A 14,953-nucleotide genomic window follows, 5' to 3' on the forward strand; every position below is an offset into this window, starting at 1 on the left:
GGTGTTTTTTTTTTCAATACCGGATGTAACACCTCAAAAATAATGTCACATGTGGAAATATATTTCGTCGTATTTCGTTCGCTTCGCTCAGTCCCCACGGTTCGTCGGAAGGTCATCTCAGGCTCAAAAGAAACGGTATATACCATTCGAAAGCTGAAGGTGAGCTGAATCCAAAAATGTATTTTTTATCAAAATCGATCGATGGCCTTTTTTGAAAATTGCGTTTTTGTAAAAACTTAATAATTTTTTATTCAACGGGCTGTCCCAGACATTCTTGAAAATATAAACATATATTTTTGAGTTCCAGTGAAAGCTGAATGCCAAAAGAACAATATCTAGCGGAGCAATGTTTCCAAAGATTAATATGCGTCTCCCACAGCCGACAATAAGGCGCAATTACACAGCTCAGTGTCACGATGGACCAAAGTCAGCCACACAGAAGCGTGAAATGGCCCTTATCGACTCGCAGACCCGGCGCTCTCGGCCCGCCTGACCGGCCACGGAAAGAACGTTTGGCTCTCGTTCTATTAAACAAATGTCATATTTGTCAGTTTAACTGTCCACATCGCTATTAAAGTTATTCAGGATACCTGTGAAGAAAATTCATTGTTCTGCTTGATTTACAACATGCTTTATTTTACATTTTTCTTATACATGTTTTGTTCCATCCAGCTGCGCTCAGTGCCCGCGCAGGGGAAGTGAGCGGGGTTTCACTGTCAGAGGCTGTACTGGTGACAGCTGCTCGGCCGTGCGACCGGTCAAAGGTTACCATGCCCCACCGGGCGCTACCCCCACTCCACCCGAGCTGAGGCCGGTGCAACCTCTGACATTTCAGCTCGGCCAATTTTCCTTATATGGGCATGATACCAAGCTCAATTAAGCAAAGTAGACATGAACAAATGCAAATTAATGCATGATCTGAAGATGACAGAACAATGAATTTTCTTCACATGTATCCTGAATAACTTTAATAGCGATGTGGACAGTTAAACTGACAAATATGACATTTGTTTAGTAGAACGAGAGCCGAACGTTCTTTCCGTGGCCGGTCAGGCGGGCCGAGAGCGCCGGGTCTGCGAGTCGATAAGGGTCATTTCACGCTTCTGTGTGGCTGACTTTGGTCCATCGTGGCACTGCGCTGTGTGATTGCGCCTTATTTGTCGGCTGTGGGAGACACATATCAATGTTTGGAAATATTGCTTCGCTAAATATTGTTCTTTTGGCGTTCAGCTTTCACTGGAACTAAAAAATATATGTTTATGTTTTCAAGAATGTCCGGGACAGCCCGTTGAATAAAAAATTATTAAGTTTTTACAAAAACGCAATTTTCAAAAAAGGCCATCGATCGATTTTGATAAAAATTACGTTTTTGGATTCAGCTCATCGCCAGCTTTCGAATGGTATATATCGTTTCTTTTGAGCCTGAGATGACCTTCCGACGAACCGTGTCCCATACCTCAATCTTCGAAGGTCATTTCAAATGGCCGTACATTCGCACAGTACCTAAACATATCATGCCTAGGTTGCGGACTCTTTGAAAGAGCTGCGTGTCATTAACATTCTGCGCGTCATAAACATTCATCTGGTGGAGCACAAAATAACACCCAACTTTCTATCATAAAATCGGCAGGAAATCAAATTCAGTGCGTTGGAGCTCTGGTTGTTACGAATGGTACATTCACCTCTGACCGTACTTATCAACCACCTCCTCAGTCCGCACCATGGTCTCCTCGCGGGGCGGCGGCGGCGGCGGCGGTCGCTGCGGCCCCCGGTCCCTCTGTTTAATCACCACCTCCGTGTCGAGCTCCAGCGGCGGCCGGTGGCGGCGCCGATGCCGCTCTCCCCACTTCCTGAACATGACGCGCACCGCCTTCTGGTTCCACATGGCGTCCAGACACGTGAACACCTCCGAGACGGCGAACACGTGCGCCACGATCGTGTCCAGGCCGCCGCACGTCTGGCACTGTCCGACCAGACTGCCGACGGCGCCGCCGCTGTGTTTGGTGGCCAGCGCGAACGGGCCGGCGCGCGACACGGCCGAGCCCTGCAGCGCCGTCCGATTGGTGAGCGAGGAGGGCAGCCCGGAGGCGCCGGCCGGCGGCGGCCGGAACCGCGGCGGCGGCCGCGTCGGCGGCTCGGTGGCGGTGTCCGCCTCCCGCCGCCGCCGCCGCCGCCGCCGCCGATCCTCGGGCGTCATGTCCACAGACACCTGGCTCAGGTAGCCGGAGAGCACGGTGCGGTCGGCCGCCGGAAAACCCAGCGTCAGCAGCAGCGAGCCCTCGTCGTTGATCCAGACGCCGCCCAGGTCGCACCAGTGGCGCTGCGGCTTCTTACCGAAACGCTTCTGGTCGTCTGAAAACATAGGAAATAATATAATACAGTGGGAAAGAAAAACAATGACGGAAGATCGACCAGGCCCATTCGGAGGGAAACATAACAATTCATAAGCAACGAATCAACGACAAAGGTTGCAGCAGAAAAAAACTCAAGTTAAATAAGCAGGCTTAAAGTTCAGTTGAGCTCATCAGACGATTCACCACCCTCAGTCTCTCACCCTGTTGTATGTTGACCATCACCTCTCCCACTGCGCTTTTTTGGCTGGCCGGCCGTGGCCGGGGTCGCGGCGGCGGGGGCGGGGGCGGGGGCGGTCGGGGGCGCTGTTTGGGCGGCTGCAGCCGGACGCCGGCTCCGACCAGCTCGTAGACAGGCCCTTTGGCTCCCTTGGCCGGCATCTCGAGCTCAGCCATGCCGGCGGCCATGTTTCCGACTTCGTCGGCCGCCACCAGCTCGCCCGTCACGGTGTCCGCGTCGTCAGAGCTGACCGATAACTGGCGACCGGCAGGATAGTAATAGGACGGCTAAAGGACACCAACGGAAAGGCATGAGATGACGGTCGTTGGGCAGATACATGGAGGTCAAAGGCGGTCAATTGACACTCAGAACAATCATAAGATGGCCATAATGCAGCCATAAGATAGTCGGGACGGTCATCGGTTATTACGAGCGAGCGAGCGCAGCGAGCGAAGCGAGTCTTTTCAATATAACGGAAAAATCTCAGTATGAGCGGCCCGGCCCGGCCCGGCCTGTAACGCTTTTGAGAGGCTTATATCTCAGCAACCGCTGGACCGATTGGCCTGCGGTCTTTTTTGCTGGGTAACCCCATCCCTTCTACCCCGTAATTGACTACTTTTGATACACCTCAGGGACCGTCGTGGCACGTGTCACGTGAAAAGTCAAGGGTGTTCAAGCTGTTTTGCAAGAGTAGTGATTTTGAGAGGCTCATATCTCAGCAGCCGCTTGGGCGATTGACTTGCGGTAATTTTTGTAGGGTAGCAGCATCCCTTCTACCAAAAATAAGATACTCTCGATGCATGTGGGTCACCCCCAGTGCACGTGCAAAATACAACAATAAGAGGTGTCAAATTTGTTCCCATTTTAATAACTCGGTAATTACTGGGGCGATTTCGCTGAAACTTGGCATACAGGTAAGCACCCACCAGGCAATGCATTCCCATGTGTTGCGGTTAGGGTGCTACTGCACGTGCGCACGTGCAGGGGGCGCTTCCAGATCTCGAGAACGTCTGGGCCGATTGCGCTCAAATTTGGTACACGGTTGGGGACCAGTTAGTAGGGTGTCGTGCAAAAGTCAGTTTGGACCCCGTTTGCACGTGCGCACGTGCAGAATGCCGCTTCCAGATCTCAGGAGTGGCTGGGCCGATTGCGTTCAAATTTGGCACACGGCTATCGACCGGTTAGAAGGGTGCTTTGCGCAAGTCCGTTGGAAGTACCCTCTCGCCCTTCCGTACGTGCAGGGCTCACTATCTCGCTCGCTCGTTCTTCGCCCAAAAGGCGTTTTACTGGTAGGATAGCTATAAGGAACTACTATAGATTGGTCACATTGTGACCATCGAACATCAATGCCAACATAACGGGGCAGCTTACGGTCATACAGTGCCTATTGGGTGATATGGATGGTCAAAGCCGGTGAGCCAGTGACCGACGCCAGTGAGTCGCCCACACCACGAACAAAGCTGTTTTAAGCGCTCGACTTACGCCGCTGAGATCGACGGAGGCTGAACCTTCCGAGTCGAGCGACAGGGGTGATATTTGGACGGGCATGCCGTTAATCACAGCCGTCATGGTGGCATTCTTCTTCACCACAGCTTCTCTGGAAAACGTAAATGGGACACACGTTCATCAGGTGACATCTATAGTTCACCTACCTATACTTCATCGTTCAATGTATTTTAGACTTCTCAATAAACTTTATGAAGCTATTATATTCAAAGGACGAGCAATGAGCAATGCTAAAAAAAAAAACTAAGTACCTACCTACCTCCCAAATTATATTCATTCTTCATATTGATTTATTGTGACTTGTCCAAGAGCTTAAAGAAACTGAGTTTTAAAAACGACCGCCCATGTTGTAAGTACATTAAAGAGGAACAGGAGCCGTGTTTGACGAGACATACCTCCGTTGCCGGAACCGCTGCTGCTGATTTGGTTCTGTTGTTTCCAGTGAATCTGAGAGTCGGCGAGCCTGACACAAAATACGCAGGATTCGTTACTTTATCAGATTGTTGAAAACATTTTTTCAGAAGTCACAAATAGGCCCTTATTTATTCTATAAATTATTATGAACTAATTTTCATAATTTTCCACAAGAATATGCCGTCTGTTTCACCTTACCTTACGAGCTGCAATTGAATTTTCTTGAAATGTAGTAGCATCACCCGAGTCAAGAGTGTCCACTTCTCGATATTGCAAACTTTCTTTTTGTGTTTTATCCAGCTCTCTTTGTGATATTGCCGCATTTATGGCCAAGTCATAAAGACAATTTAAGAAAAGCAAGAATACAATAACCATGTCTATAAATAAGCACGCATCCACATGACGTTTGTTGTTCGTTTATGCCACCCACGGCCTAAATACCGTTCGATGCCGAATGAGGAAAGTGACCGCATACGACCCCGATGCTTGGGAACGCCTTTGTCGTTTTGCAACGGCTTGATTTTTTCAGAGTAATGACATATCTCGTGACTGGTAGTTAAATACCTCTCAATGAAAAGTGAGCATTCATAGCACGGACGTATAAATAATACGTCCGTGCGTTTATTTATTACGTACGTTCATTTATACGTTCGTGATTCATAGGCATCAAAAGCGCAGGTGCGCTTTAATTGAAGCCTTTTAATTGAATTTATTCTGTGAAATTTAAAACTTTACTATTAATTAAATATCGAGAAAAGCAACACCTTCTCCGTAAAATTAGTCGCCATCGATTTATCTTATCTTTCTAGTGATTTTAATTGCCATTGGGTCTACAGTGCAAGGATATTTCTATTTATCACTCCTCTGACATGCAAGGATAAAGTAATAAGTAGCAAGGGTTCATAGCCAAAAAGCAAGCGTCCAAGTGATGATGCGTCAATAACCAAACCATATTTTGATGATTTGGAGATAAAACTTATAAATAAAAAATTGTTTTTCATAAATAAATACATTTGAATATATTTACATAATTATGAATAAACCTCTACACACAGAGATATATAGGAATATTCATGGCTCACTCGTGTGGAAGATCGGGTATCTTTTCTCGAGTGTTCCAGAAAAACCTCGCTCCTTCGTCGCTCGGTTCAGTAGCCCGCTTGGAAAAGATATCCTTATTTTCCACTCAGAGCCATGAAGAGTCATCTATATCCAATTTGATTTTGTCATATCTACAGGTATCTACGTCATATCTACGTCATATCTTCTCTGTAGGTACTTACTACTAACGCTTTGGTAAGTGTCCTGATCTGTTCATGTCGGTAACGAAATCCACATATCGGTCAGGAGGTAACGTTTGTATTTATATTTTATACATAAAATAAATGCCGATAAATGTACTTGATGGGCGCGACTAACAGTGACGAGCAGTAAAGCTTTTCTCTGTCCACGGGCGCAAAAATAGACATTTGTGGCATTCACAAAGTTTACACACGAGTTTCTCACATGGCACTGATTGGAGACATCCCAACGCAGACCTTCGGTTTTCATTTATTTCAAAAATATATGTTTCTTACTCATCCAGCCAATTTACATAATCATCAACGGTTACGTAAAGTGAATTATTTCCTGAGAGGGACAAACTGCAGTTCGAAAACAGAAATGCATACCAAAACCACACACGTAATTGAACACGGTTATGTAAGCATGAATCATTCACCGGAACTGAGATACCTGTGCGGAGCCGCACAGACTGAATGCCTGCGCAGGGCGCATACTGCTCACCCCGCGTGTATCCGGTGCGTTAGGGGGGGGGGGGGGGTCCTATGCATCACCAGTGGAATGATCGCGATGGTTTCATTGCATGGCTCGGTGTTCACCGAGAGTAAATCACTGCTCAGGCGATTCGGTGTGCCCTACACCTAGGCCGGGGTATTTTTACGAGTATTTTCTGCATGACGGTTGTTGGTAACGCTGGTTGTGAATCCAAGATACAGAATATAAGCAAGGCATTTAAAGGGTCACATGGGATTTGGGCAGCTGCAGTTTATAAGCGAGTTGTAGTATCATAAAGTACTTATGCAGTAGACCGGTGCAAAGCGGCCACCCGGGGCAAAGTCCAATTCCGCGTTTTAGCCCGTCAACTCCATTTTGGTCGCCAATTGTAGTTCGCTCCGCGGTCGTTCGAATGAGCCACGCCAGAGTTTCCGGCCTGTCGCCATTGTTCCGTGACACGCGGAATTTTCTACCCAGGTTACTAACTATTCTTACGGTTGTTAAGTTATTTTTTCCAAAGCCGGTTTTTTCCTCTGCCAATTTTCATGCGTTTTGTCCCGCTAATAACAGAGCTGGAAGATTTTTGTATTGGATGGCATGCGCGGGCCAAAGTGGACAGCTTCCGTCAGCCTTTAGTTGTTCCATTTGGACAAAGAAAAAACGTCATTGATGTCAAAATGTATCATCATACGTTTATCTCGGCCACTTTTCGGTTACGTGAGTTACAAAAAAAAAAATGCAGCGCAATGTTTTTCATGAATGTCCTTGCATTGTGTACATACTTACAGCTGGGAAGAGAAAATAAGCATACATCCTGGTTTAAACATATGCTTCCATTAAAAACTTTAGTCGTAAGTACTCATGAGGCAACTATCATGTTTCTCATATCGGGGCAAAGAAGTCGCTGGTGTCCGCATTGCCCCAGGGATTAGTAGTGAATATGTCATATGCATGAATTTTTAAAATCAAGACGATTGCACAACATGTGTCAAACAGGTGTAAGGTATGCCTTTGACTCATGCAGTGCTTACTCCGACTGCGGAGTCGGGAGTCGGTAATATTTTGGCGACTCCACCTCCGACTCCGACTCCGGGCAAAACTGTCGACTCCGACCGACTCCGACTCTGCAGTCCTATTAATAGGGATCATATTCACATAGGAAGAATCTTTCCCGATTCGAAAATGAAGCGTCGGCACAGACATTATATAAGCAGCAAATATTAGGGTGACCAGTTTGCCCCGATCTCTCCCAGGTAAGCAATTTGGTCCATGCATTTTGACTGTTCGAAATTCGAATGCCTGTACCAGACAATCAAGTGTTCAAAAGGTGATGTTGTAGCCAGAGGAAAAACGACAATTTGTGCCCTACTCGAAAACGGAAGCCGTTACACCATCAGGCATAGCTCTAGCGGCGGCATCCCTGCCTTTGGAGTCTGTAAGCATTTACCCATCGACCCCATACAAGTGCACGCGATGAATCACGAGCGGCCCAGTGCCGGCAGTGCCCTGCTCGGAATGGCACGGGTGGGGAAGGGGACGAGCTGCTCCCCATGCTAGAGCAATGGGGGAGAGCAGCAGCGGCCACAGTCGCAGCAGCAGCCGCGCGGAACGGCGCCACACTACTTCTACCCCCGCACCGGGCCGGTGCAGGCCACAGAGGCCCCACAGAGCACGGAGCCAACACGCGGTCCGTCCACTGAAGGTGCCGCCATGAAGCTGTTGTTCGTGTCCGTTGGCGCGGTGGCTGCCATGCTCCTGATGCTGGCAGAGGTTGAGGTAAGAGGAACAGGAACCTAACGCTGGACTTATCTATGAGATTTGTAACTGAAGAGGTGCAGAAAAGCAACTGCAGAGGATTGCAATTCTGCATAAGGACCATACACTACACATGCAGGATACTAATAGCCGTTTTACGACGGCCATCTGGCACACGTTTGGTGCAGATCTGGTGCAGATTTGGTCAAATTAGGTTCATTGTGTTTCTTAAAAGTTATCAGTTTGGGTTGTATAGATGATTACATACCTCATTTTTGTCATTATCAGATATAATTTTCGATTACCACACTGACATGAATTAATGATATAAAGACATTAGTTGTGAGAGAGATTTGGTGAAGAGTTTGGTCAAATTAGGTGCATTGGCCGGAAAGCCCGTCGTGAAAACGGTTAATAAAAAAACTCCAGTCGCGTTTATTTTCAATCAGTCAAATGGGAAAAGGGAACGGGAAGTGTGCGAAGAGCGGGACTGACCCGGCCCCTGGACTAGGGATTACAGCGGAGGTCCATTTGATATCCAGTTATAGCCCTGAGTATAATCGAAAGGCCACTTGATATCGCCATATGCGGAACAACCACCCCCAACCAATCGAAGTTAACCATTTGATGTTATTTTCCAGCTGTCTGGTGCCCGCTCGGCCTCATCACCGGCGATTCGAGAGCGTCGGAGTGCAAACCCAGAGGGAGTCATGGACGGTGACCAGGTGACGGACGAAGAACTCATCGACTTCATCCAGCATTGTAATATGACTCCCGAGGAGGTCTTGAAGCGTCTGGATGACATGGAAGACATGGAAAACGAAAAATCTGGCTCACTGCGATTTGGCTCCGAAGCATTCCAGAACAATGTGAACAGTTTCATGTCAAGAGTGGGAATGACTGTGGAGAGCCTCGCTGATTGTATCCGGAGATTATTTGGAGTCAGCAGCGACGAAGAAGATCAGACGACCACGGCCGCCTCTGCCGACCCGTGATGAGGTGACCTGCTCACCTCAGGTCACGACATGACCTCCTGGTTTGGCGACCAGGCGATCCGCTGACCTCAGGTCGCGGGGTCACAGTCCACAGGCCGCCAAACGGGGGCGATACGACAGCTGTGCCGGTCCGATGGTGTCCGACTATTCGGTTTGCTGATTGTCTAAACTGAACCTGCGACGTCTCCCTTCATATAATCAATGTGTTTGATAAATGTGCTCCACCCTGCCCTGCGGCCTGCACCTAACTAACCTAACCTAACCTCCACCAGAAGCGTAGGCACAGTGTACTGTGTAGTAGTTGTGAAGTATTTTCTGCTTGTAGATCGTCAATACAAAAGTTCCACTTCCAGCCTTCATTTTCTGTTTTCCGTAATTCGGAGTAATTGTTACTTAGATCATGCTTAGTAGAGCAGAAGGTAGCGCTGAGCATTTTGACGTCAAACGCATAATTATCCACCATGAGTGACAAGAGGGAGAGAGAGAGAGAGGGAGAGGGAGAGAGAGGGAGAGAGAGACAGAGGGAGAGAAAAAGGAGAGAGAGGGAGAGAGGGAGGGAGTGAGGGAAGGAGAGAGAAAGCAAGAGAGAGAGAGAGGGAGAGAGATAAATAGAGAGAGAGAGAGAGAGAGAGAGAGAGAGAGAGAGAGAGAGAGAGAGAGAGAGAGAGAGAGAGAGAGAGAGAGAGAGAGAGAGAGATGCTCTCGGTGTGATACGGTGCGAGGTCAGCCTGCGGCCGGCGACCTCCGTCTGTCCGACGGGCCCACATCGGTACGCCGATTCTGTCCAACACAGTCACCCTGTGTTTTTTACCCCCCAAAATCAAAGGAATTTTCAGATATCTTTCAGACATCCCGAAAGAATGTCATGAAGCCTAATGCAAAGAAGTCTCAACTGATCGTCTTTAGCTCTCGTTAAAATGTCAAACACCTGGCGCCAGTCTCAGTGAAAATTGCCGACACTTTCATCAACTAGAGCGCGACTGTTCAGAAGTCAGAACCTCGGTGTCATATTTGATAGACACATGCTGTTCGACAGTCATGTCAACCGTGTTCGGGTACGCTGCTGTCGCTGCACCACGCCAAACATGGCCTGCCGGCTGAGGTGCTGCCTCGTTTAGTGGATGGTCTCGTGATGTCGTCGATTCGCTACTGTGTGTCTGTGTACGGGGCGACCGGTGGGCAGTTGACCCAGATAATCCAAAAATTCATTAACTTTTGTGCTAGGGTTCTGTCTGGCAAACGTAAACATGATCATATTAGCGGCACACTTAAATCTCTGCGTTGGCTGTCCGCTGGTCAGCAATCAGCTCCATCATACTACAGGGTGTCCCATAAGTTCCTTCTCACCTAAATTTTTCTTTTAGAGGCTCTCTTATTTAAAGCCACGCTTAATTTATTTTGCAACTGAGCTTTTGGGGTTGCCATGGCAACTGTGAATTTGCTCCACGGTAACTAATTCGTCTAGACAAAATATTTTTTTGCCAGAGAGTTCACTTCCTGTGGAGACGGCTTACGCCGCAACATAGAGGTCTCCGATACGGGAACGTCTCGGTATTTAGTCCGCACTGGGCCATTCACGACGGTTGAGGGTGATTGAGGCCATCCAGTATGTAGCCAATGTCTGTCGCTAACTGGACGCACAGTCAACAAGTGACGCCGATGATTTGTCGGGAGTCAATCGCTGCAAGTTTATGCTCTTTTTTTGTCAGCTTTCACGAGTGAGCCATGTGGCCAAAACTGTGTGGCGCCAAAATGGCCGTCAAAAAGGTCTTAACGTTAGAAAGTTGGTAAACAGGCTTTTCAGGATGCATTACCAGCTGTCTAAGAGTATCATTTCGGGGTACCTAACTCAAGGTGACTTAAGCTCTCCTTACCGGAGGGCTCAAAACAGTCAAAAACGTCTTAAAATGGCCAAACATGTGTTTCGTTATGCCTGAGGCTAAAAAAACTGGAGGGCCGATGACATCAATGTGGTCATCTGGACTACCTAGTCCGTGCTCGAGATAAAACACCGGTCCAAACCCCAAAACGGTCCCATATGGGCGACGGAAAAGGCTTTTATGTCATCCCGCTTTATTCCTATGCAAAAAGCCAGGGTCACGGTAATGTGGGGTAATATGCCTCCAGACACTGATCACGTTGCGATTGATACTCCAGAAACAGTCTTGGGACGCAGAATGCTTCTCCAAGAAGATCTAGTAGGAGTTTCAGCTTTCTAGCTTAACTCGAACCGCAAGTATGACCACATTTTTTTAGGAGAAAATGGCATCCGGGAGGTCGTAGGCCCATCTTCAAGCAAGACAGTGCATCAGTGCACAGGTCAAGCAAAGCTTAGAAGCAGTGCCAGGAGACTGTGATAGGCGTGTGTGGTAAGACCACATCCCAGCCAACTCATCGGATCCAAATTTCATAAAAATGTGTTGGGAATATTGAAATCGAGGCTCGTCGAAGCGAAGCGGTGTTCCAGCATTGAGGAGCTAACGGCGCATGCCAAGTCAGTCTGGGCTAACTTCAAGCCTGCTATGCTGCCAAACATGCCGGTTGGCATGTCGCAGCATGTATTCATGTGTTTGCCTATGAAATGGGGAGCACATTGAGGGGTTATAAACATATCAAAACGCAATGTACTCTGTTTTACATGCAAATATAAGGTGAGAACGAACTTATCGGACACCCTGTACACTGTGATGGCGCTGTGTCGCCTGACTGACGTATCCGAGCCTGAGGCACTGGCCGCGCTGTTTGTGCGTAACCGGGAGGTGTACGCGCGAGACACCAGGTCAAGCAGTCAGTACCATCCGCCGCGCATCAGGAGCGAGTTTGGAAGGAAGCGTTTCGCTTACAGAGCCGCCACGCTGTACATTGTACAACTCGTTACCACCGGATGTTAGCAATGGCCGGAAGAGCAGGACAACTTCGGCAAAGCGCTCAAGCAGCACATGCTGAATCCTGGCTAGGTAATGTCATCATTCTGCGTTCGCTTTTATACGTCAACATCAACTCGTGACTGCGCCGTACGTGTGGGAGTGTGTATGCGAGAATGTGATATGCGACAAGTTTATTCCTATTACCTTTATCTTACTCATTTTGTCTTTTGTTAACTGACGAAAACAAGTAATAGCCATTTTACAATGGATGTGTTTGAATTGTGAAATAAATAAATAAATAAAAATCTCAAAAAATTAAAACTTCGAAAAACGGACTTTATGCTATAGTGCCTAACGCTTTCCATTGACATACCAAATTTGAGATAGATATCTCTTTTTGGCCAATTTATGGCAAAAAAAACTGTTTAAAATTATGACTTCAAAATTTCAAACAGAATTTTGGCCATTCCAGATCACGTAGCGCAAAACAAAGACCGCCATTATGTAGATTCCCCGTGGTGACGAGCTGCATCGAATCGATACCCATTTTATGCGAAAAAAACTTTGGAATTTGACTTATTTGACCTCACCTTTTCTAGAACGTAACCGACACTGGTCCCAATGATCGCCTAACCCACATAATCGCATTTGTCATGTAAAATAGACCATAAAACATGCATCGCACGATAGGTACTAGTCCATATGGTGACCCTCAGGAGCAGTGGCGTATCCAGGATCTTGAAAAGGGGGAGGCCAAACCTGCTCAAGGGGCCCCACCCTTACCTAAGGGGCCCCAGTAGTAGCGTACTTAACCACGCCCGGGTGCGGCTCTTTGCCGCTTTCGCCATGTGAGGGAGGCTTTTTAGGCACACTCGGCAATCTAAAAAAGAATGTTAAAACGTGAAAAGCCATCGACATCTATAGCTCTGTAGTGTACAATTTATTTCAGCAGTAGGCATACAGTTTTTTTTTTTGCTTTGGTCGGCGCTGGGGTCACTAAAGATTATCAAAAGCAAAATGTTTTTTGTCCATTTTTTGCGATTTTAACATTTTTCAAAGGGCATATGTCAATCTCTTAGTGTCTTGCGCTGGTTGAGGATTGATACCCTAACCTTTAGAAGGACCCGACTCGGGTTGAGCTCTGATCTAGACTGATGGCTCTATGTCGCCCACCTTGGCCTCACTCAACCTCTGAAGTCTGAAGGCTCATTCTGACCTCTGAAAGCCCCACACCGGCAACAAAGTGAACCACGCTGGCCTTCGGGTCCCATAATGGCCTCAGGAGATCCATGCTATGGTTGACCTCACAGAGGCCCCGCGGACTCTTGGGAGCTTTTGAGTCAGCCTCTGATGGCCCTATGCCGCTCTCGAACCCACGCCGGTCTCTAGAGGCCCATGATGCACTCTGAGGGTCCCACGCCGGCCTTTAAGTAGTGGCACTCCTACCTCAGGGGGCCCAAACACGCATAAGGTCTGAATACTGGCTGTTGAGGCCCTCGAGGTGGCCTCTAATGGCCTGACGCCAGCTTATGAAGGCCCCGCGCTGGCTTCTGAGGGCCCAGCACCAGCCTCTGAAGTCTGAAGTCAGATGACAGATGGCCCCACGCTGGCCTCAGAGGGTTCACGCTGGTCACAGAGGTCCCCACACTGGCCTTAAAGGGCGGGGCTTAAATGACCCAACGCTGGACATAGAGGGTCTCACACCGGCCTTAAAAGGCCTCACAATGGCCTTAGGGGCCCACGCTGGCCTAAGAGGACTGAGCACTGGCTTCTTAGGACTCTACGCCAGCGTCAAAGGGTCCTACGCTCAAGTCTAAGCTTCTTTATGGCCGCCAAAGCGGCCTCTGAGGGCCCGACGCTAGCCTCCGGGGACTCGGCCTTGGCCTCTGTGGGCCCTACGCTGCCCTATGAGGGCCATCAAATGACATTTTAAGATAGCTTGATTGACGCAGTTTGACTTTATTTATGGTTGGGCCAGTACATCGGATGAGGCCCTAAAGGTCGTTTCTCTTGGGACACTCAAACAGGCATTTGCCCAGGATTTCGCCCAGGAGGGGGCCACCTGCTCTCGAAGGGGTCCCCGGGTCACCCTGGGGCCACTGTCAGCCCAGGCAGGGGCGTATCCAGAACCTTTCGATGAGGGGATTGGGGCACAGTGGGTCCGGTCCCCATTGCAGACGGGCCCCTCTTTCGGTCTGTCTATCTAAGCCCTGAGAAAATGTGGACAATTGGCAGGGAAAAATATAATTCTTGCCTGAGAAGTGTGCATAAAATGCACAGTATTTTATGAGGAAGTGAAGCGAGCGAGCGCCTCAGAGTCACCTGTGTTGGTCCCTCAGAGGTGTCGGTGAAAGACCGTCAGATGCGCGGGTGTGGGGTCCTCACAGGCGCCGTTGTGGGGCTTAGATACACTAGCGGGGGCCGTCATAGGAGTGTGTGGGGCCTTGAAAGTTACTGGCGGCCCTTCATAGGCCGGCAAGGGACCCTCAGAGGCCGGTAAGAGGCCCTCAGAGTCGCTGGTAAGTGGCCGGCAGATCCGCTGGCATAGAGTCCTCGGAGGCACCGGTGTGGGGCTCTCAGAGCCTCCTAAGTAGGCCCTTAAGAGGCACTGGTGTAGGGTCCTTAGAGGTGGCAGTGAGGGCCCTCGCATGCGCCGTTGTGAGGGTCTTCAGAAACACTGGTGTGGGCCGTGGGGCCATAGCAAACGGGTGTAGGGCCCTTACAGCTAATCTCTCATTGGCCGGCAAGGGCCCTCTGAAGCCGGCCAGGTCCCCCAGAACTCGGCGTGGGGCCCTTCTGGAGATAAGTGTGGCTACACAAGAGCCAATGGGGTCTTCTCACAAGCCCTGTGGTGTCTTTTCCAGTTGAAATGTGGCCAGCGCGGACTCTCTGCAGCCCATTGGCACCGCAGGGCCCCTCGGGCCCGAGGGGACCTAAACCCTATAACGGACACCTGCCCCCTCGCCCTTGGCAATACCATTGAATCCAAGTGATCAGGGGCTGTTCAGGTAATCAGCGGCCTCTCAGGTTACCAGGGGCTTTCTAAGTGACCAGGGGTCCACCAGGCGA

At 49.0% G+C, this 14,953-nt stretch overlaps 2 protein-coding genes across 2 annotated transcripts; one reads left to right on the plus strand and one right to left on the minus strand.

The window, feature by feature from the left end:
- Window positions 1-45: 45 nt before the first annotated feature.
- Window positions 46-4,994, minus strand: LOC122371153. Its single transcript, XM_043347290.1, has 6 exons — window positions 4,690-4,994; window positions 4,473-4,540; window positions 4,054-4,168; window positions 2,555-2,828; window positions 1,453-2,352; window positions 46-95 (listed from the first exon to the last, which is right to left on the minus strand). Exons 1-5 carry the CDS (start codon window positions 4,864-4,866, stop codon window positions 1,679-1,681), a joined length of 1,308 nt encoding a protein of 435 aa, XP_043203225.1. The 5' UTR covers window positions 4,867-4,994; the 3' UTR covers window positions 46-95; window positions 1,453-1,678.
- A 2,853-nt stretch (window positions 4,995-7,847) lies between these two features.
- Window positions 7,848-9,360, plus strand: LOC122371161. Its single transcript, XM_043347299.1, has 2 exons — window positions 7,848-8,043; window positions 8,664-9,360. Exons 1-2 carry the CDS (start codon window positions 7,978-7,980, stop codon window positions 9,015-9,017), a joined length of 420 nt encoding a protein of 139 aa, XP_043203234.1. The 5' UTR covers window positions 7,848-7,977; the 3' UTR covers window positions 9,018-9,360.
- Window positions 9,361-14,953: the final 5,593 nt, after the last annotated feature.

The sequence above is a fragment of the Amphibalanus amphitrite genome, unplaced genomic scaffold (genome assembly GCF_019059575.1).
Source record: "Amphibalanus amphitrite isolate SeventyFive unplaced genomic scaffold, NRLGWU_Aamphi_draft 000035F_arrow, whole genome shotgun sequence".
NCBI lineage: Eukaryota > Metazoa > Arthropoda > Thecostraca > Balanomorpha > Balanidae > Amphibalanus > Amphibalanus amphitrite.